Genomic DNA, 24,771 nt, shown 5'->3' with positions numbered 1-24,771 from the left:
GGATGTTTAGAGAGCGGACGTAAAACGTCATGATTGTAACTACTAAGTATATTGTAATAAATACTGGAAATTTGCTAAGATAGTAAACTTCAAGTGTCTCATCACACACAAAAAAAAGTAACTATGTGAAGAGATGATATGTTAATTAGCTTGCCTGTAGTAATCATTTCACAATGCATATCAAATCATCATGATGTACTCCTTAAGTACATACATTTAAAAAAAAAAAACTAAATGAAGAAAACAAGGAAAATATCTTCAAACTAATGAGAAAAAATGACGTTGGATCTAGAAAATGATACTTTGGTAAAAATCCTTGTTTGAATGGGTTGAATAGAAAATGAAATGTGAGTTCATGAAAAGAGAAGTATTTGAATAAGATTTGCTATAAAGACGAGAAAGGAAGAGTTGGGATGCAGGGCTCAGTTTTAGCTTGCGCGTGCTTCTTTTCTAAGATGAGCAATATCTGTAATGTTCATGTGCTATTAAAGTTGAGAGACATAATAATGATTAATGGGAAAGAGAAGATAATTGTAGGTGCAAAGCTTCTGAGTGTGTGAGAATGACATTTACTTGGCAAGTGCAAGGTAACAGGCACTCCTACCCAGGAGCAACTTGTCTTACTATTGTAACAAAGGGGAACACGGAGTATGTGAAGACATGCACATCGGCTGGTACAAGAAAGAGGTAATTCTCATTTGATTGCATCCTTGTTCTCCCTGAATTATATGGGAAGATTATCAGCTTAAAATGAGGGTGATGTGGGCATTAGGATTGAAGAGAGTAAGAAAATACGAAACAGTTACTGGAAAAACTGAATTGTCTAGCAATGTCTTGGCCATGCTGAATGTCACTTGAGATTTACAGTCAAAGAATAGTTATAGAATTTAAGTTCTACTCAGCAGCAAATGTACTACAATGCTAATGAAGCTTAAAGATGAGGGCCTCTACCTGACCCCAACACCTTGTAAGATCCTTTGAGTGTCCCTAACAGTGTTTTCACACAGTCATATGTTTTTATAAAGTTTGCAAAAATAAGATGTTTTAACCAATATGGATTAAAACCATTCTCTTTTTCTAATATAACACATCCTCTGTCAAGCAGCACTGAAATGACCATACGCATTCTGTATTCATAATCTTGTATCCTTGTCTCATCAAGAGACCTCATTTTCTATAACCTTTATGGTCCACCAAACTAGGATCCGCCCAGGGTGAGATTAATTAGCACAGCTGTGTTTTACTTTAGCCACATTCAGTTGTTATGACCCTGGTTTAGTTAGATAATAAGGCTTTTTAAGTTATAGAAACAAGATTCTGAAGGTAATTTAAATAATTACTTATTTTGATCAAATATAGCCAGGCTCTGTAAGAAAGGAAGGAAGAACAAGAAAGTGTGATATACAAATGAAGTAGTGATGACAGAGTGTCAAATAAGGTTGGAGTGACGGTACTAGTAGAGAAAGCAAACAGGAAAGAGAGGTGTTGACCATCAGAGTGGATTCTTCAAACTGAGATCAGAAGGTGACTGCATTATTGGAAATGTCAAGATGTAGGATAAAACTGTAAGAGAGGGTGGTGGGTGTGAGATGGAATAAAAGATTGTTGAGTATATGGAGGTCTAACAACTGAGAATCCAAGTTCTTGTATATACTGAATACAGACCAAATCCTGATACTGACTGCCACTGCAGAGGGAGAGAATAGAAATGGGAAGGGTGATATATTTGTAATATTTTAATTCCTTAAAAAACAGCGTAAAGTAGGCTAACATATTGGTGAGTAGTTAATTCTGAAGGGTGCATGCACTCTTTTAATATCTAAAAAAATTGAAAAGTAAAATAAAAGCAAAATAACTTAAGAATATTCATTTGAAAGTCTGCTTTTAAGTGATGAAAAAAATCATACTCTAAACTCCTGTGAAGTAACGCAAATTAATAGGCTGGTAAGATACAGCTAAACAAGTATGAAGAACTCAGTACTCTGTGGATTCATTCTAAGTATTCCAGGCTATTTAACAACTTCAATAATATTCTAATTGTTATCTCTACAAATAAATCACCATCCTGTTAACTCTTGATAAACACATTTCATAGAAGATATCAGTATGTCTTTATTGTGTTCAATAGCTTTTTTGCTCATTTCCCTCTATTATCAACCCCATCATTGGATCACTGCAGTTACAATGGCATTGTCTTGCTTGAGGGACAGTAGAACATTAGAAGTAGATACTTAGAATATTTTACAGAGCTTGAATGTAAGAAAATGGCTTTACAGAAATTTATACCACACAGTTAACTTCAAGCAAACTAAATCCAAATTAATCAATTTCAAATCATCTTAAACCAGTTCATTTCCCTTGACTTAGGTTATTGAAGCATGCCTATCATGTGAATAAGCAGTCAAGTGAAATTGTTTGCTCAAGTCAAATGTCCCAAATGTAAAGAGTGTATTTCTAACGGATGCTGGCTTATTTGAAAGACAAAATTATCAAATTCTACATTGCTACTACAAGGTAAACAATCATATACCATCATTATCATTAAAAGATCTTGCAAGTATTTTTATGCACACAGTACTGAACAAAGTCTGTTAACAAATATGATGTCTATCTTTTAATGTTGCCATTTTAAAATGAACTACATATGGACAATAAATCGCATATTGAATTAATTTTGTAACTTATTCAAACAGTGTAACAGTTGGGAATGGCATCAAAATGGTGAGGTGGCATTTAGTGGAATCTTAGTACATATATATATGTATATATATTAGTATATACATATATATGTATATATATTAGTATATATTATATATGTATATATATATATATACATATATATATAATATATATTAATATAAAACAGTCCAGATTTGGGAGAAGTTTCCTGGGGGTATTCATTAGATGCACAAGTGTCTGTGATGTGCTTTAAAATATTTTAAATTTAAGGAATAAAAGAAGCAGGGACTAAAGGGAAGGTGATTCAAGTAAATAGGAAACTAACTTAAATAAATAAATAGATAGATAGATAGATAGATAGATAGATAGATAGATAGATAGATAAATAAAGCAGAGAGTAAGAAGAACAGAAGTCTTTTGAGAAAAACAATGGCATAGCCAGATATAGGGATGGAGAATTGAATAAAGCAATGAGCTTTTGACATTTTTTGAAGTAGTTAGTAAATGTCATGTCCACAGTCTGCTGTAACATGTCAGAAATGGGAACAGATTTGCCAATGGAGGCGGAAAGTGGAAAAAAAAACAAATTTTGGAGTTAGAAAGATGTACATTGAAATCCCGGTAGCTTTTGTCATAATTGGGTGGATGATTTCATATGTAATTTCCTTATCTGTAATAGTTGCTTAATAACACCTACCATCAAGGTTGTTATAAAGATTAAACATGAGAATATAGCAGGTCCTCGAATAACATCATTTCATTCTACATGATTTTGTTATAATATTGATGAGATGCTATTGGGACTTAAATCTGTTTATATCAATTGTCTTATGGTAAAATTCCCTGTGTTATATGTCATTTTGCCACAGTTTTAAGAACCTATCAACATTAAATGATGACGTAGTGTATATACATTGCCCTTACACACATTGAATAACACATACAAATGATTTAATAGTTTTTTTTTGTTAATTAAAAAGTATGTAACAGCATGGGTCTTTATTATGGTGCTATCTGGTTTAATGAGATGGAAAACAATGAGAGAAAAAAGACAAATATAAAAAAGATAACCATTAATATTAATTTGGAGCTGAAAGAGATATAACAAATAATTGTGACAACAGAGCACATAGCAGAGAGAATAGGAGCACAAAAATACTAAAGCAGAGAAAGAAATAAAGATACAAACTTTTATATTCAGCTTTCATTAGTTCATTATGTCATTTATTGAACACCTATTGAGAAAAACACAGACACACAGACACACACACACACACACACAGCCTGCAAACAAGAGCTCATCTGAGAAGAAACAAATAAGCAAACCAACTGTACGTAGTGTGCTAAGTGCTAGGAGAAAAGTCTATGGAACCAGGGAAGGTTAGTTAAATACTTGTTGAGCATTGATTACATGTCGAGTGCCGTACTAGGTATCTGAGATTCGAAGATGAATTAAAACAAAGGTTCTCAGTTTATACTCTCATGAAGGAAAAAATACATGAAAAACAAAGTACAATAATGAATGAAACAAAAGAAGCACTTAATAACATCATGGCTTATGGGTAGGAGAAAATAAGTTACCAATAGGGAAAGCATCTGGGAAGAGTTAGTGTCTCTTGTATGAGTAATCAATTAATTATACTTAAAATTACAAGCCAGAAGAAAAGGTAGAGGACAAGGAGGAGCGGCAGCACAAGGAGGAGCATTTCAGTCAGAGGAATACCAGAGACAAAGACTGAAGCTTAAAACAGTATGAGTTTGGATATGTAAAAGTTTTAATAAGCTAGAACATAAAGATCATGAAAAGGAGTGGTATGAGATGAGTCTAAAGTTGTATTGGTGAACAGATTACAGTGTCTAATCTACCAGTCTGGGAACTTGGACTTAATCCTATAACTGGCAGTGAGATTCTGAAACCTTTTTAAGCTACTAGAAGTAAATAACATTTCATCCTTTGTAGACAATTTACTACAGTGATGCTGCACAGCTGAGAAACAGAAAGGCAACTAGTAACTTATAATGGAGCCCCCATGAGTCTGTCAGCTGATTTCTCAACAGAAACTTTGCAGACCAGAAGGAATTGGCACAAAATATTCAACGTGATGGAAAGCAAGGACCTACAACCAAGATTACTCTACCCAGCAAGACTATCATTTAAAATCAAAGGACAGATAAAGAGCTTCCCAGACAAGAAAAAGCTTAAAAAGTTCATAACCACCAGGAACGTTAGAGGGACTTCTTTAAGATGTAAAAAAAAAAAAAAAAAAAAAGAAATCAAAATTACGAATAATAAAATGGCAATAGCTACATAAGAGGTGTGATCACAAAATACAATGAATGCTTAAATAAAAAATTATTACAGTAAAAGACACATTGCCATTAATTATCCTTAAAATACTCTCCCTCAACTTGAACACACTTATCCCAGGGTTCTTGCCACTTTCTGAAGCAGTTATGGAAGTCCTCTTTCATGAGTGTCTTTACGTACTTCATCCTTCAACATGACAATGCTCCATATCATAGATCGCTTCTGGTATGACAATTTCTGTCAAATAAAAATATTACGGTGTGTCTTCATCCATCTTATTCACTGGATCTGTTACCATGTGATTTCTGGCAACTTTCCTAAAGTCAAATGACCTTGAAAAGTAAATGTTTTAAATCGATTTAGAACATTGAGACAACCATGACAGCGCAGTAAAGATACTCACGAAAGAGGACTTCCAGAACTGCTTCAGAAAGCGGCAAGAATGATGGGATAAGTGTGATCGTAGCAAGGGCAAGTATTTGAGGGGGATTACAGCAATGTTTCTTTTACTGCAATAATTTTTTTTAAAAATTTAAACATTCACCACAGCTTTTGATCACACCGAGTACCTATCAATAATTACTCTCAATGTAAATGGATTAAATGCTCCAATCAAAAGACATAGGAGGGCTGAAAGCCCTTACATATGCTGCATACAAAAGACTTACTTCAGATTGAAAGACACACACGCAGATGGAAAGTAAAGTGATGGGAAAAGATATTTTAAGAAAATGGAAACGAAAATACAAAAAAATGGTTGGGTAGTCATACTTATATCAGACAAAACAGACTTTAAAACAAAAGCTATAACAAGAGACAAAAAAGGATCCAGTAATCCCACTTCTGGGCATCTATTCGAAGAAACCCAAAACACTACTTCTTGGGGACCTGTGCATCCATATGTTCACTGCAGCGTTGTTTACAGTGGCCAAGATGTGGAGGCAGCCTGGGTGTCTGTCGATGGAAGAACGGATAAAGAAGAGGTGGTACTTATATGCAATGGAAAATCCTCATCCAGGGAAGGGAATGGGTTCTTGCCATTTGCGGTGGCATGGATGGACCTGGAGGGTATTGTGCTGAGTGGAGTGTCAGACAGAGAAAGACAGATGCGATGTGATTTCACTTATACGTGGAATCTAAACAACAAAAGAAACAAAACAGAAACAAACAAAAGAATAAAACTATAACCACAATGGGTAAAAGGGGTTAAGACCAAGAGCACAGATAGAGATGTTGACCTTGAATAGGAAGTTCCATTTACCCCTTTAATTTAGAGAGAGAGGAAAGCTGTTTGCAGATATTGTCATTATAGCATTCATGTTTGACAATAACATGTTATATCTTCATTTTCTCACATTCCAATGTGAGTAAGCTATAGTGTAATAAAAATTAAAGTTTTCTTTCTGAGTTTATCTTATTTGGGATTTATTCTGATGACTTATTCAAAAGAGTCATGTTTTAAAGTATTATAGACTGTTATCTACCATTATCTTTTCGAATATTGCTTTCCCATTTTCTCCTTTATTTCTCATTCTATTCTCCATAGTTCTTAACAGTTCTGTGTTTCTTGCCTCTTTTTCTCTCTGTGTTGCATTCTGGGTTCCTCTTTGTATTTTCAACTGCACAGATTTATTTTTCCCCAGCTGTATTTGCTATTTAATTAGTAAAATCTTAAATTGAAATGAATCCAGCTTTAATTTTTTATAAGTTTTGGTGAGTTCTTTCTCATATCTGCCTGAACTGTTTTTGATAGTGTTCTACTAGTTTATTTTTTTCTTTTTTCCCCTTCAATAATTTTAAACTTACTTAGGTAGACTTTATTGATTAGTTCTATTATTTGAAATTATTCGGAAGTTAAATATATTGCTGGTTATTTCTGATAACTCTCAGTCATGTTGGATTTTTCCTTATTGTTTTATAATTGTGTTAGCTCATCTTTAAAAGTGTTACTTTATTTGAGAGAATCTTGTGAGGCTTGAGTCAATTTATTGCTGTACAGAATATTTATCAAAGGAGGATCACTTTTTTTTTTTTTAATGATAATTTGTTGGTTAGGCTCTTCCAAGATCACACAGATGGTGTAAATGAAAACATCAAGCCAGTGTGGAAAGGAGCCAGACCAGTAGTCTTCTCCTTTCCTTTGCCCTCACTCAGGCCCCTGGCTTAGACAGACACACTTTGTCTCTGCCTTCACTTGTAGGTATATTTTTTCTGCTCCACCCATTCAAATGCCCTTATTTTATCCACCGTCCCCACTTTCACAGATCCATGGCCCATGGCCTATGTTTGAAGACATTAAAAGTTAATTCTCCTGTTTTCTAAGTCCAGCAAGGACACTCCTCACTCCATATTTTCAAAGCAGCCACGTATCAGCTAGAAATTTAACTTGCAGTTGTTCAGTTAATTTCTTTGCCTTAGCCCCTGGGGATTTCCATTACTTCCCATAAGCACAACACTGCATTTAAAGAATGTATGTCCTATTTATACTCCATTTATAAGTGTTTGATAGAAAAAGACCTTCCACATTCTCTATTATCAACATTGTGGGAAATGTAAATTCTCATTACTTTTCTGTCTACATTCTCATTTTAGACATCTCATCCTGTCCTATTGTTTAATTTTATGACTCCAAATTCGTGTCCAGTATCTTGCTCATCTCTGTGCCATAGACCTATGTAATCTAATTTTTACTTCTCATTTCCATTTGAAAAGCTAATAAAAGTCTGACGTTTAATATGGCCCAAAGAGACATACTTACATCTTCTTCTCCAAGATCCCCCTCATAACTTCTCCTTGTTATCTCAGGAAGTAGCCTGACCATTTTTCTTTTCCTCACATCTTATATCCATCTATCAAAGATCCTGTTGGCACTTTCTCCAAAATATATTTGAAAATCAGCTATTACCATCTCTACTGTAAAAAACCTCGATCTATGTCATCATTATAATTTTTCTGAATCACCATAAAAGTTATTCTTATATGCACCCAAGTCCATCTTTCACTAAGCTGCCCAACAGATCTTTCTAAAATGTAAGATGCTTTAAATAGATTAAATGCTTCAATCCATATGCCTTTATCAGAGCCTACTTACAGGCAAGCAGTGTCTGAGCCCTGTTTGCCTTGCCAACATTTGTCTCCCTGAATTACTCTAGTCATATACAATTTTCATTGAACACCGGCCTCCATTCTGATTTCAGAACACAGAATTTTTTTATCCATCTCAGGGCTTTTGCATGTGCTATTCCTTCTAATTGTCATGTTCTTCCTAAGACCATCGCAAGGCTGACCTTCTTCATTCAGGTCTCCACTCAAATGTCACCTTCTTAAAGAAAGGTGTCACTGAATGTTCTTGCTAAAGCAGAGCTCCCAATCTTTCCCTGACCCTTTCACTCTCCAGCACATATTCAATTTTATCTTCCTCACAAGAGTATCAGTAACTGAATTTTAAACAATCTTTTATTATTTCACATGTTTATTATCTATTTAGGAGAATGTAAACTTAAATGATATCCCTAGCATTTCAAACAGTAGTTCACACAAAGCCAGTGTTCAGGACACACACGCACACACATATGCACACACACATACAAGCACACACACACTCACAGACATACACTTGCTTTTTAGGTGTAAGTTTCCTTTAAATATAAACTTTGATTATGAAGTTAGTCATAAGCAATAAGGTTACAATATTAGTCTGTTAGTCATAATTATAAAATTATAATGCTGTTTGCATAGAGTAAAAAATAAAGATTTATGAAGTTATTTCTGATATCAAATTATAAATTATAAAAACCATTGATCTTTATATTATTTTCTGCAGCTCATATGATACATTTTATAGATAGCATACTAAAAATGAGTATTTTCTACCAAAAATGTTATTCAACAAATATTTAATGCACATCAACATGTTAGGTACGAGGTTAGTCTTGAGGGTCCAAAAATGTGGAAAAATATGCATACTCGTAGGTCCTACTTGCAAGCAGTCATAAGGTACTGGATATGCAACCACGCAAAAAGTGTGCATTTTATTTTTGTTATATTATGCATAAAACATCACTGATGCTACACTATCTCTAAGAGGAAAAAAATTAAAGAAATATGAGATCTCCATAGAAGGCAGAGAGAGTACTTACAGAAAACCACAGAAATGAATGGAAAAATATCACAGGTAATTAGTAATGGCTAAAATGAGTTGTATCATCAGAATCTCCTGCTGTCTAGTGAGGGATGTAAATATCTTACTATTATGTTGCTTTATACACCTGAAACTAGATAGATAGATAGATAGATAGATAGATAGATAGATAGATAGATAGATAGATAAATGCCAAATAACATATTACTTAAACACGTATCATTGATTTCATTTTTCAGAGTGTTTGCTTAAAGTAAAGAAATTCAGGTTGAATTGCATCCAAAAGGATATTCCAAACTTCTTTTTCACTCAAAAATACAACAATGATTTTCCATATTAATCAATGTACTGTGATCACTCTCCAACTGTTTTCTTAGAATTAAATGACAAGCAAGCATTGAATTTGTAAGTTTTGAATAAATAATTTAAAAATTAAAAAAAATATATAAAAGAATCTCCTGCTACCTAAAACCTTTTCTGCCTTTCTTATTATACTTGTTAGGCCATTAATAAACTATAGCTTCCATATTAATTGTTTCTTGGGGTCGCATTGAAGGCAAAAACCTTCATACACACACACACACACACACACACACACACACACACACACACACACACACTGCAACTTTAGCACCTACCTCAATGTCTACACGTAATGTGAATTCAATATAAGATTCATACATTATTGAATGCATTTTACATTGAATTAACAATTTATGTAATTTGATGTGTTTTTAAATATATTTTATTGAATAATCTTTACCACAGAATAGTATGCAAATCAAAGAATACAGCTTGTTACATTTTCACTTGAATGTACAAGTAACAGCCTCATTCAGACAAAAAAGAGAAAAGAAATTGAACAATGCCATCCGAAACCCGTAGTGTGTGCTCTCTTGTCTCTACCACCCAATAGGAGCTGCAATCTTGACTTCTATCAACATCATGAAGTTTTGTGTATTTTAAAACAGGATTGTGCAGTATATATTGTTATCGTGTCTTCTTTTGCTCAATAGTATGATTATGTGATTCATCCAAGTTGTTCTATGTAGCTGAAATCTGTTCATTCTCATTGCTTTCTTTGTATGAATATGTTACAATTTATTTATCCATTCTACTCTTTACGTTCATTTAAGTATTTTCTAGGTTGTGACTATTAAATGAATGCTGCTATGAACATTCTCATAAGTTATTTTGACGAACGTGTGTATGATTTATTACTATATAACTAGGAGAGGATGTATTTAACTCATTAGTAGATAGTGCTGAAGTATTTTCTATCAAATTGCACTCCCACTAGCAGTGTGCAGGACTTCCAGTGGCTCCAACTTCCGGGCCATCACCTAATACATCAACAGCCTTTGCATTTTAGCCATTCTAATGGATGTATACTGGTGTTTCGTTGTTGGTTTAGTTTATATTCCCTGAGAAATCAAGCACCTTTTCATTACTATTGTACACTTGGATATCCTCCTTTGAAAAATGACAGTTCAAGTCTTTTTCTGCTTTTTGTTGGATTATTTTTTGTTTATTTTTAATTATTTTATTATGCTATTATTTTATGTATACTTATTTTATGGTTATTATCTACATTTGTATTTATTATTTATGATTATACTTAATGTTGATTTAATAGTGTGTTGATTTGTCTCCTCAGATACAGGTATTACATATATATTTATCAGTCTGTGTTTTGCCTTTCACTGACTTGATGGCATCTTTAGTCACCGTTTGTTAAAAAAATTATAATGGTGTTTATTTTCCTGTTTAAAAAAGCTTTGCTTTGCCCATATTTAATAAGATATTTTCCTATATTTTCTGTTAGGCTTTACATTGTTTTAACTTTCAGATTTACAACTATACTCCATAAAAATTGACATTCGTATGTGATGATAGGGGTAAATATTTATTATTTTCATACGCTATTAAAAGGCTACTCCTTCTACACTGCATTACAGTGGCATATTTGTCACAAATCAAGCAAATGTACATGTATGGGTCTAATTCAGGACTCTCTATTCAGTTCTACTGGTCTATTTATCCTTGTAACAACAGTAAGTTATCTTACACTTCATTATAATTTTTGAAAAATGGTGAGTTCTCAAAATTATTTCTTCTTTAACATTGTCTGGAATATTTTTGCTTCTTTGATTTCCCATATACAGTTAGAAACAACTTTTCAGTTTACACATACACACGCATACATAAACACAAAATATACTCAGAATTTGAGATTGTGTGAATATCTTCACAATATTGAGTATCCCAATATATGACCAAGATACGTACTCCCCCAATGATTTGCATCTTCTTTAATTTGTCTTAATAATGTTTTGCAGTCTTCTATGTAAAGTTATCATACATCTACTTGCTAGACTTAGTCACTGGATTTCATGTTTTAAAATTATACTATGAGACATATCTTTTAAATTTTTATTTCTAACTAATTGCTGTTAGTATCTGGTCATGTTTCATCTATTTAGCTATCTATACTTTGGTGAATACTACAGAGTTTAATAATTATGTAAGCTTTTTCATGTTTAAATATATTATAAAGCTGTATCACCATGAATCCTCATTTTAAAGTTATTTTGGTGAGTTTTATCTGATAATCATTTAAATAAGCTATAAAATAATATTACATTAGGATTTTAGTTAGTCTCAATAAAAATTATAATTTATTTGGTTAGAATTTGACTTTTTCTCATTATTTGTTTCATATTCAAAAGTTTGATATGCCCCTGTATTTACCCATTTAAAAAATATATTTCTTCAAGACTTACTCTATAGCTACAGTAATCAAGACAGTAGGGTATTAGTGAAAGAATAGACAGGTAGACCAGTATAACAGAATAGAAAGCCCAGCAATAGACCTATAGAAAAATAGTCAAATGAATTTTGACTAAGAGGCATAGGCAACACAGTAGAGCAGAGAACATCTTCTCAACAAATGGTGCTGGGAACAACTAGACATCCATATGCAAAAAAAAGAGAAGCTAGATGCAGACCTTACACCTTTCATAAAAATAATTCAAAATGGATTGTAGACCCACATGTAAAATGCAAAATAAAACACAGAACTATAAATCTCCTAGAACATAACATAGGAGAAAACCTAGATGACCTAGGATATGGCAATGATTTTTCAGACATAACAGCAAAAGCAAATCCATGAAGGAAATAATTTATAAGATGGATTTCATTAAAATTAAAACGTTTTGCTCTGTGAAAGCCAATGTCAAGAGAATAAGAAGACAAGCAACACACTGGAAGAAAATATTTGCAAAAGACACATCTGATAATTATCCAAAATATACGAAGAACTCTGAAAACTCAACAGTAAGAAAATAACAATCTGATTAAAAAAATTTATCAAAGACCTCAAAAGATACCTCACCAAAGAAGATACATACAGTGGAAAATAAGCATATGAAAATATGCTTCACATAATATGTCATTAGGGAAATGCAAATTAAAACAAAATATCATGACATATCTATTGCAATCACCAAAATCCTGAACACAGACACCAAATACTGGCAAATATGTGGATCAAAAGGCACTCTCATTCATTGCTGGTGTGAATGAAAAATGGTACAACCACTTTGGAATATAGTTTGGTGGTTTCCCACAAAACTAAACATATTCTTATCATATGATACAGCAATCATGTTCCTTGGTATTTACCCAAATGAAGACTTTTGTTCATACAAAAACCTGCATATGGATGTTTATAGAGGCTTTATTTATAACTGCCAAACTTGGAAGCAACCAAGATGTCCTTCAGTATGAATGGATAAACTGGCATATCCAGATGTGGAATATTCTGCAGCGTTACAAAAAAATGAACTACCAAGCCATGAAAAGACATGGAGGAAACTTACATACATATTAGTAAGTGAAAGAAGCCAATCTGAAAAGGTTACATTCTGTATGATTCCGACTATACAACATTGTGAAAAAGGCAAAACTATGGAGACGTAAAGATCCCAGAATTTGGAAAGGGGAATGAGGGAATGAGTAAACATAACACAGAGGATTTTCAGGTCATTGAAAATACTCTGTATGGCACGATTTTGGTGAAACATGTTATCACACACTTGTCCAAACCCCTCAGAATGTACAACACCAAGAGTGAATCCTAATGTAAACTATGGACTTTGGGTGATTATAACTTGTTAATGTACATTTATCAATTGTAACAAATCTACCACTCTGGTGACAAATGTTAATAATAGAGGACATTATACATGTGTGGAGGCAGGGAGTTTATGGGAAATCCCTGTATATTCCTCTTCATTTTGCTGTGAATATAACTGCTCTTAAATAATAGTCTTAAAAAAACCCCATCATTTGATATACCTTAAATACCGGGAATGCCAAAAAAACGTATACACATTTAGAGATGTTATCTACACTCAAGCAATAGTTTACCATAATTAGAAGTGTCTGGATGCTGATGGTAACCACTCTGAGCACCTCTTGTAATTGCAGAAGTCAAACGTGACTTGTATTCATCTTTTGTTATAGGTATATATTGAGTGTTACAATAAATACAGTTTTCCTTTCTTAAAATGTGTATACATTTTTTTGGCACCCTCTGTATATCTAATTTTTTACTTCTCAAATATACTTTGATAAACTGGAAACATTTTAAAAATAAATTTTAATAAATTTCAATCACGTTTGGTGTTTTCCTCATAAAAATCTAGTATTTCATATTTGTGTCTTTTTGCTGAATTTAGGTTTCATTTTCTAATGAATGAGATTTTTTTCCTTTTATATTTTCTAAGTAGATAGCTGTGATTTTCATGACCAACAAAGTTCTTTTTAGTGTGGATAGAGTCCATAAAAGCCATTAATTATATTTCTTGAATATATTAATGATATTGGAGATATTGGAGAAGCTTTATATTATACTGATATTTGGCTTAGTATCATAATTTATCCCATAAAATTTCTATTTCATGACAAATCTAATTTCTAAGAAGCAAAGGAAATGATAAAAATGAAAATGTATGCCAGTTTAACATACTTCTACATTTAGCACCTAACTCCTATCTCTATGTACACCTTTCCTCTATTTCAGATCCATAATTCAAAGTGATATCTGGACACTTACACTTGAATCATGTCACACACAATTCCAAATAAATATAGCAACATCTTTCTTTCAACCTTTCACCCCGCCATACATTTCTCATTTAATATCTGGAACCACCTTTAAACCAAATATTCAAACCTGGATTCATCACAAAAGTGATGGCTTCAAAAAGAGAAATCTAAAAACAAACTCAAATGGATTAAAAACTTAAGTGTTAAGACCTGAAACCATAAAACTCATAGAAGAAAACATAGGCAGCAAACCCTATGACATTGCTGTTAGTAATATTTGTTTCTAATATATATCCTCAGGCAAGGGAAACAAAAGAAAAAAATAAACAAATGGGAGACTACATCACACTAAAAAGTTTTTGAATAGCAAAGGAAATTATCAACAAAAGGAAAAGACAGCCTACTGAATGGGAGAAGATATTCGCCAGTGATACATCTGATAAGGGGTTAATATCCGAAATTTATAAAGAACTCACCAAATAAAATAAGCAATCCAATTTAAAAATGGGCAGAGGACCTGAATAGACATTTCTCCAAAGAGGACATAGAGATGGCCAATAGACATATGAAAAGGTGTTCAATGTCACTAATCATCAGAGAAATGCAAATTAAAACCACAAAGATGTATCACCTCATACCTGTCAGAATGGCTATTATCAATAAATCAACAAACAATAAGTCTTGTGGAGGATATGGAGGAAAAGGAACCCCATACACTGTTAGTATGATTGCCAATTGGTGCAGCCACTATGGAAAATACTATGGAGGTTCCTCAAAACATTAAAAATAGAACTACCTTGTGACCTAGCAATTCCACTTCTAGGTATTTATCTGAAGAAATCCAAAACACTAATTCAAAAAGACATATGTGTGTATTCACCCCTGTGCTCAATGCAGCACTATTTACAATAGCCAAGATAGGAAAGTAACCTAAGTGCCCATCAATAGACAACTGGATAAAGAAGATGTGGTACATATATACAATGGAATATTACTCGGCCATTAAAAAAATAAATCTTAACCAGTTTTGACAACATGGCTGGACCGAGAGGGTACTATGCTAAATGAAATAAGTCAGACAGAGACAGAGAAATACCATATTATCTCATTATACCTGGAATTTCACAAACAAAATAAAAAAAAAAATACAGACTCATAGGCACAGAGGATAAACTGATGGTTGCCATCTGGTGGCAGATGTGTGGTTGAGGGGCTGGGTGAAAAAGTGAAGAGATTAAAAAATACAAACTGGTAGTTACAAAATCATCAAAGGAATGTAGAGTACAGCATAGAGAATATAGTTAACAATATTGTAACAGATATGTATATTGCTGGGTGAGTATTGGACTAATCGGGAAATCACTTCGTAAATTATGTAAAAGTACACTTGAAACTAACTTAAAATAATATTTAATGTTAATATAATTGAAAACAATGCAGAAGCTTTTTAGTTTCCTATAGTTGCATTCATGTATTTTAGCTTTCACTTCCCTTGCCTTTGAAGTCAAATCCATAAAAATCCTCTTTGAACCCAAGGTCCATAAGTTTAGTATCTATGTTTTCTTCTATGCAGTTTATTGTTTCAGGTCTTATGTTTAGGTATTTGATCCATTTTGAGTGGCGACTCCTCAAAAATTAAAAACAGAATTACCATATGACCCAGCAATCCTTCTCCTGGATAGCTACCCAAAAAATCTGAAAACATTTATCCATCAAGATACATGTACTGCAATGTTCATTGCAGCTTTATTTATGGTGGCCAAAACATGGAAACAAACAAAGTGTCCTTTGATAGATGACTAGATAAAGACGATGTGGTATATATACACAATTGAATATTATTCTGCCATAAGAAAAGATGAAATAGTGCCATTTGCGACATCTGTATGGATCTTGAGATTATTATGCTAAGCAAAATAAATCAGACAGAAAAAGTTGAGAACCATATGACTTCACTGGTAAGTGGTATATAAAACTGAAAACAACAAAGAACAAGACAAACAAATGAAGAAACAAAAACGGATAGACACAGACAATAGTTTAGTGGTTACCAGAGGGTAATGGGGGTCAAATAAATGGTGATGAAAGGAGAACTGACTCTGCGTGGTGAACACACAAGGTGATACATAGATGTATGACAGAACAGTACACCTGAAACCTATGTAACATCACTAACAATTGTCACCACAATAAACTTTAATTTAAAAAAAAAGGCAACAGTTAAAAAAAAATAGTATATGCACGTGACTGCATCTGCATATATATATTGAATAATGGCACATTTTTAAGAAACAAATGTGACCAGTCTTCAGCAGAGTCCAAATCCCTTAAAATGAATCATTATCTGGCACTTAGTTTCTTACCTCAATGTCTGTTCTTGCCTGCCTGTCAAATAAAAACACATGCACCATAAACACACACACGCACAAATACACACACACACACACATCAGGTGAAACATTTGCTCTAAGCTCCAGCCCACACAGCCAAAAGTGCAGCTCTAAGAATTCACCAGTCTTACCTGTGCCCTAAGAGAATTGCAGTTTTAATGTAAGGTCTGCTATTTGAGATGGTTATTGTTGAATTAATATACCAAACGTATTTGATCATTCACTAAATGTCAGTCAAACTAAAGTCAGATTAAATTGCCAAAAAAAAAAAATGAGATAAGGTGAAAAACCTTGAATCTGAATACAGAAATTCAGGTTTCAAATGCCATTTGTGCTACCTGTGGGATTTTAGAACAGCTACTTTTCCTCTCTGAATCATAAGTTATTTATTTCTTCCCTGGAAGCACACAAGAGTCTTAGAAAAAGTAGAATTCAAGAGAGGATGTATAAATATTCGACCTTTTCAGTAATCAAAGATACGGAGTTTGAAACAATATCGAGAATATTGATACGAGTGAGTGTAAAACTGCTTATAAAATCATTTTTTCACTATTTTTATTTTTCTAAAGGATTCAGAGTTATTAAAGAGGAATGTTTGAAACAGGAACAAACAAAATTAAAGTTAACGATAAACGAACCATACCATCCCAGGAACACAAAATGAAGAGGTATATTATATTGGACTTATTAGGTATGTGGTATAAGAAGAAAAATTCTGTTTGAAGAATTACCTGTCATTCATTGAACGTGCTATGGATTCAATATCGATGACAATTCTTTTATTTTCATCCATCAATTCAGTATATGCTATTGAAATATCTGAATAATGTCTTGTGATATTAGAAAGTGCTATATCCCATGATTTTTTCTTTAAGAAAATAATAAAATAATAATTTATAAATGTTTATGTATCTCAAAAATATATAAAACATTATTTTAGTTGCATGGGTTAATGTTGGGGAATAGAAAATGGAACTCTAAGTGGGAAGTAAGGAAAGGTCAACTTACTGTAGCATAAAAGTTATTAAATGCGTCCAGATATTTATTTTGGAAACTTTTTTTCTTCCTGACTAGTTGATCATAAACTATTTTCAATTCATCAAACTAAGAAAAAATACATACAAAATGTAAATGAATTGTAGAGAATTACATTACTTTCTTAAGAAATAGATTATATTTCGTTTTATGCAGCTACCATAAGTTAATAAATATTGATTCAAACAGTATAAAATAACACCTGACAGGCTGTTTTCATTCCTGAAAATTGATATAAGATTCCAAATAAAAATAGCAAATCAAGTCTAACAGTGCTCAAATGAATACATGATCAAAATAAAATAAAATGCATTTAGTTATGTTGTAAGAATTGATAAAAATTAGAAAAACTTAAACAACAATATATCACATCAACAAATTAAAGAAGAAAATAACATGAATATGGCCAACACTTCACAAAATAGCCATTTGATATACTTGTATTATCTAGTTTCCATAATTTTTATATTACTATAAAATACTAGCAAATATAAAGAACCAACAGAAAATATTAAAAAAATCATAAAATGCTAAATGCATGCCCAGTGAACTCAAGAATGAGAATGGATTATCTTTTATTAATAGTATTATTAATCATGTTTTGTGAAAGTTTAGCTAAATGCAATTGGATAATGAAGCCAATTGTTACCATTATAATATTGAATATGAATGAATATGTTATAGGTCTCCAAATTTAGATTATATGATTGAATATCTAGTAAAACAGAAGATTCAATGTAAAACTACAATAAATAACTTTTATAAAATGGCCATATATAAGCATTTGGAATATAATCATTATTATCTAAAGAGAAATAATCTATTAAAGAACAGTGATTATACTTAACAACCTTTGTCATAAGTTAGAAAATATTTTGGAATAAATTCAACACAAAAGGGAGAACTTACATAAAACAAACACAAATTCTAATTTAAAAGCTTAAATCAAGACCCACATAAAAAGAGTGATGCAAAGGATTAATAAAAATACAATGTCAGTTATCCCAAAATTAATATGAAGTATAATAAATAAAAAGCAGTATTCTCTTTCAAATTGCATGAAATAAAGTTTGTATGGAAGATAATATGAGAGTAGCCAAGAGGTATATGAAAAAGAGGAACAATGCTAGAAAATTGCTACAAGATATTAAAACATCCTATAACACCATTATTATAAAGCACTATTTCTTTTTTAGCATTGTAATAAGATTCGAGGGGAAAAATAGAGCCCAGAAATAGATCTGAATTAATATTTTTTAAAATGGTATTTGAATTCAGTGACAGAGAAATCATTTACTTTAATTAATGGGACTGAAATAATGTAGAATTTCTTTTCCAAAAAAGGAAACAAAGTGGTTTCTCTACTTCACATTATAACCAAAATAAATTTCAGAAGAATAAAAATCTAAATGCAAACACAGAACAATACAAATTATTAAAATGAGTTTATTTGTATAATTTTGGAGAATGTCACCTTGCCCAGTAAGCCAAGATCTGTTGACATGTTTAACTGCATATTTTACAATAAACAAGATTGAAGAAAAAATAAGACTGTTAAAAATGTGAAATAAAAGCCCACATTCCAACATTTCAAGATACAGTGCTAGTGAAGAGTGTCAGTGAAAACGGCAGAGTAAAAACATCTGAAAGCTCTCCTACATAAAGGTAATGAGGGAACTGGCCAAAAAATGTCAAAATTAGCTTTTTCACAACTTTTTAAGTAAAGGTTTGCAGCAATTTGAGGAGTACATATTCAAGAAAGACAGCCTAATCATAATAAGGAGTATGAGATTCCTGGTGTTTTCACCTGTCCTAATCCCTCCGTCTTTTTGTCTATGGTAGCTTTGAAGAACATCATCCCACATTGTGGAGAATATCAGCAGGCGAGCATCCACCAGAGGGAGTAGAACAGAACTGGAACTGGAATGACTTCAAAGCGTCATTCTATGATAACTATTATTATTTGACCTGTCTACTGCTTTTGTTGTTGTTGTTGTTGTTGTTGTTGTTGTTGTTGTTTGGAAGATGCCACTTGCAAAAATGTCTGTATTTGACTTTATACAGAGCTTACAAAAAGTCTCCTCAAAGAAGTTTTTCCTCAAAGCATGATTATCAAAGAAAAAAAAAAATCACAGGCAATTGATTAATTTTGCAACCACCTTTGTGGATAAATGACACTTGGGAAAAACAACAAACTAACCAACAAACTTAAAAAACAAAAGCTTTTGAAGAGAATGAAATAGTAGCTTTGTGAAGCTCCAACATATTTCTGGGAATCTAGAAGGCTGCAAATGCACAGAGATGTGTGAAAGTCCCGGATTGTTCACCTGCTCTGATAGTACCTGAGTTCTCACCTTTGGTCAACCTTGAGACTCTATGAAAACAGAAAGTGAAAACTAAGGCAGAGTTGACAACTGCCTGGATGGGTGCTCAGGATGTGCCTAAACAAACACACAAAGCCCGTTGGCAAAGACAAGGAGATTTATTGTTTCCAGATTTTCAAGGATCAATGTCCAATCATTAACAGACCACTAAGATAACTAAGAAGAAACTTCAGTGGTTACACATGACAAAGAAAACAGATTTTACAAAATTCACTCATAAAGGTCACTAAACAAACAAGTAACAATTCCAGCAAACAGAAACAAGAACAAATCCTGGGGAGGAGTGAAAATCTTATTTCCAGTATTACCATAGTATATTGTTTAAAATGTCCAGTTTTCAAAAAAATATTATGGAACATACATAGAAATAAGACAGATGGACCATCTAGAAGAAAAAAAGCACTCAATAGAAACTGTCCCCAAAGCTTAGATACTGAATTTATTAGTTCAATCAGCTATTTTAAATATGTGCAAAGAGCTAAAGGTAATGTCTAAAAACTAAAGGAAAACATGAACGTAACGTTTCATCAAATAGAAAACACCAACAAAAGGGAAGTAACATTTCACACGCAAAATATCTCCATAAGATTAAAACCTGGTTTATGACCCAAAACCATGGGGCTAGAAGGCATATGCTAACATGCTCAATAAATAGAATAAAAAAGGAATCAGGAATCCTATATCAAACAAAACTGTCATTTAAAAATGAAGGAGATATTAGGACATTGCCATATAACAAAAAATTGAAAAAAATTGTCACTAGGAGATCTTTCCTGTAAGAAATACTAATGGGAGTCCTTCAGGCTGAAAGAAAGTACACTAGACAGCAACTTGAATACACAAGAAGAAAAAAGAGAATCAGTAAACATAACTACATAGATAAATATAAAGAACAGCATAAATGCATTATTTTCCAACACTTTACCCCCTAACTTAAAAGACAATAACATAAAGTAATAAATTTCTGTTGATAGCTACACATGTATAAGAATAAAATTTGTACAAAAAGAGCACAAAAAAAGAAGGTAGGGCACTAAAAAGGAACAAAGTTTTTATATACTACTGAAATTAAGTATTAATACAAAATAGATTATTTTATAAATTAAGATAATATTTGTAATCTCAAGCAACTACTAGGAAAATAATTTTGACGTATATAGTAAAATAAATGACAAGGCAATTGAGATGATACACTAAGAAATATCTATTTAACAAACAAAAAAAGGTAGTAATGGAGTAACAGAGGAAATATAAAGACACAAAACAGAGAAAACAAAAGCAAAATGGCAGACATAAATCCTACCTTATCAATAATTACATGAAATGTAAATGGATTAAATGCTTCAATCAAGGTAGAGAGATTGAGAAAATAATTTCTTTTAAAATGATCCTGTCATATACTATCTACAAGAGACACATTTTAGATTCAGATATAAATATGTTGAAAATAAAACAGTTGAAAAACATATATCATGAAAACATTAGCCAAGGAGAGCTGGAGTGTATATTAATATCAGACAAAGTGTGCTTTTAACTAAAAATTGTTACTAGAGACATTTTATAATGATAAGAGCCAATTAATCAAGAAGACATAACAAGACAACAATTACAAACAGACCCACCAACAATTACAAATAGATGTACCAAACAATAAAACTTCAAAACACATGAAGCAGCGCACGAAGAGAAACATAGGCAAGTCAACTTCTATATGTACTTTCAATAATGTTAAAGATAACTAGACAGAATATACGTCAATTTTTGAATATTTTAAACATAGTTTCACCTAAAAATATTGTGTAAATATGAAACCAAAATTTCAAATCATATGGAATAAAATACCAGAGAATATTTTTTGAGTTTGAGGAAGGAAAAATTTTTAAAGCATGTTCAGAAAAGTACAAAGTTGAAAGAAATGTATAAGTTTTACTAAATTAAAATTGAAGTTTTAGTCATCAAAAGATGTCATAAAGTAATGAAAGACTTGGTGAAAATATTTTTAACATATGTAACTTTAAAATAGTTAGTGGCCATCATATATAATGAATGCTTACAAATCAATAAAAAACAAACACTCAACATTCAGGGGAAAATCAAGAGATTCTTAACAAAAAAGGAAATACAAATGACCTTACAAAAGCTATTAAAATATGCTCAGCTTACTAATAATTATGGATTAATTAAAAATTATGAGATACAATTTAAAGAGCCTATAATAGAATGCGGCAATAAATAAATCAATCAATAAATAAATACCACATAGTTTTAACTTTAGGTAGGAATGCAAATTGGTACAGGAATGTGTGTGTGTGTGTGTGTGTGTGTGTGTGTATGTATATATATTATACATACATATGTAATTATATGTGTATATACAAATATATATAATTGCCTTGTGAGATACTACTATTTCTTTTTACCATTTTATAATTTCCTTTTATATTATTTTCTTTTACTATAGCGAATGAGATATGCCAGAAGAGGAAGACAGGAAACATGAGTCACAAGGGAAGGTCAGAGGGATACCAAGCACGACCATACTCACCCTACCTTTCTGGGTTTAAAGAGGAAGGAACCACCAGCCAGGGAATGAAGGTATCACACAGAGAATGATACCTGGCTGATCCTCACCAAGGATCTCAGTTCTACAAACCACTGTATCTTGCCAAAACTGAATGAGTGTGAAAGCAAATTCAACTGGATCTCAAAAAAAAAAAAAAAAAAAATGCAGGGCTGCTGATAGCTTGATTTCAGTCTTTGAAGACGTGGATCAGAAGAACCAATTGAGCCATGAACCAGGGAAACTTTGTGATAATAAATCGGTGCAGTTTTAAATTGCTAAAATTCAGGTAATTTATTATGCATCTACAGAAAACTAATATGGACAGAAAACTGGCTAACTGCTATTTAATTGTTGACAGAGAATAAGTTTTCATAACCATGGTTCAAAACTGAAAACAGTGTTTTTATTTTTCTTATTTTTAAACATGATAACTCACCGTTTTTGATAAAGCAGTTAATTCATCTGTTGATGTCTTTGTTTCCTTCAATACTTCAGTCACTGCCTTTTCCTGCTCCTCAATAGTAGTATTAACATTTCGTATTAATGTATCATAGTAACTGTACAGAGAGTTTAGTTTTTCTAGCTCTTTCCTAAGAGAAAAAACACAATTGATTTTATCCAAATGGTAGGAAGGGAAAATTATATTTAAAATTAGGAATATTTAAATCAGCTTCTGACTTAATGTAAATCAATGACATTTATGTATTCCTATAGAAGTTCTCCCATCCCAAAGCAACTCCTGAGAAGTACCACTTAGATATCAAGAAGTAAATAGTGAGAAAAAATTCACCAGTAGTATTTACATTTTGAGAGAAGAGTGATTTGTAAACTATTTAAAATAAATTATCTCTTGATTTGATTTCAGGTGAGAGAAGCAGCTTTGATTCAGAGGTTGGGTTGGAAACCATTCAGGGATGGAAAAGCAAGGGGGGGAAAAAGATGATGTAGAAGTGGAAAGACCACACAGTCTCAGAAGCAAAATGGAGGAAATTGCAGCTTAGGAAAACAAGGGGCTTATTTAATGAGAGGTAATTGCCAAGTTTTTTGTTCCTATATGATCTTCCACAAAGAAGACCAGTGCTAGTCTGTGAACTATATCATCCTTTATCTTTTCTGGGAGGTAAAATACGAATTCCAAATATAAGAGTTTCCTTAGACATGATGCGATAGTTTAACTTATGAAAAAGACACAGTGAGAAAATAGTTATCAATTTCATAAGATATTAGCCAATAATACAGAAAACCCCAACTTTTTAATGACATTATAAACAAAATAATAAACTGGGAGATTTATTTAAAATCCATATAAGAGATCGAAGAGTAAATCACTCATGGCAATAAAATCCTACACACCAATGTGGAATAGAAAAAATACCCAGCAGACAACTGAACAAAGAAGGTAAACAAGAATTCACAAGAGAATAAAATACCAGTGGCCAATAAATATACAGCATGCTTATTGAATTCGCCCAGGTTCTCAGGCACTCACCCTGATTTTAGGAATAGAGTCAAATGAAACTGAAAGATATAACCTACTATAGAAATGAAAATTAAAACAGCAAATAAACAGGTAAGAACATTCTTCTTCACCCTTCCATGTCTGGAGACTACAGGTCTCCCTACCAGAATTCTAGAAGCCAAGTAGATAATGAGAGATAGGGAGCCTCCGTATTTAAAATGTATACATTTGGTTAAATTTCCTTCTTTTGAATTTTTTTTTCTCTCAAGGTATTTATTTCCCCCAGTCCAGATAATAAATTGTAGACTTTGAGTAAGAAGTGGAGACTTGCCCAGGGTCATGAAATGCAGGAGGCTAAGTATTATTTTAGTTATCACTTATCCCTATTTCCTGAAGTTAATGCCACCAACTCCTTTGCCTTTTAAGGATTTCTCAGCATAGAAGTTTGCTACTAGGGTTGCCCTAATTGGCAGTTTAGATTTCATCATTCTCATACCTGCTAAATCAGAATAAATTTAGATAGACTAGGAAGAACTACTCTACCTGTTAAGGGTTTCTATAAAGCAGAGCAATCAAGACACCAAAGAATATATACAGTGTGTTTCCATTCATATGGAATTCAAGAACAGACAAAACAAAATATGGCAGTTGATGTCAGAATGGAAATTACCTCTTGAGGTGTATGGGATGGTGGTTT

General features: G+C 32.3%; 1 protein-coding gene across 1 annotated transcript in view; it reads right to left on the bottom strand.

The window, feature by feature from the left end:
* CCDC178 (coiled-coil domain containing 178) overlaps positions 1–24,771 on the bottom strand; it is a gene marked incomplete at its 3' end in the record, with an annotated part of 368,411 nt that overhangs the window by 264,944 nt on the left and 78,696 nt on the right. Inside the window, exons 11-12 of the mRNA XM_081078376.1 lie at positions 23,052–23,205; positions 17,365–17,501 (exon numbers count right to left, since the gene is read on the bottom strand). Of these exons, the coding sequence (XP_080934502.1) occupies positions 17,365–17,501; positions 23,052–23,205 (291 nt within the window). The remainder of the gene's footprint in view (positions 1–17,364; positions 17,502–23,051; positions 23,206–24,771) is intronic.

Source organism: Rhinolophus hipposideros (assembly GCF_964194185.1).
Source record: "Rhinolophus hipposideros genome assembly, chromosome: 17".
Classification (NCBI taxonomy): Eukaryota; Metazoa; Chordata; class Mammalia; order Chiroptera; family Rhinolophidae; genus Rhinolophus; species Rhinolophus hipposideros.
This window is presented reverse-complemented; position numbering and strand designations above follow the sequence as displayed.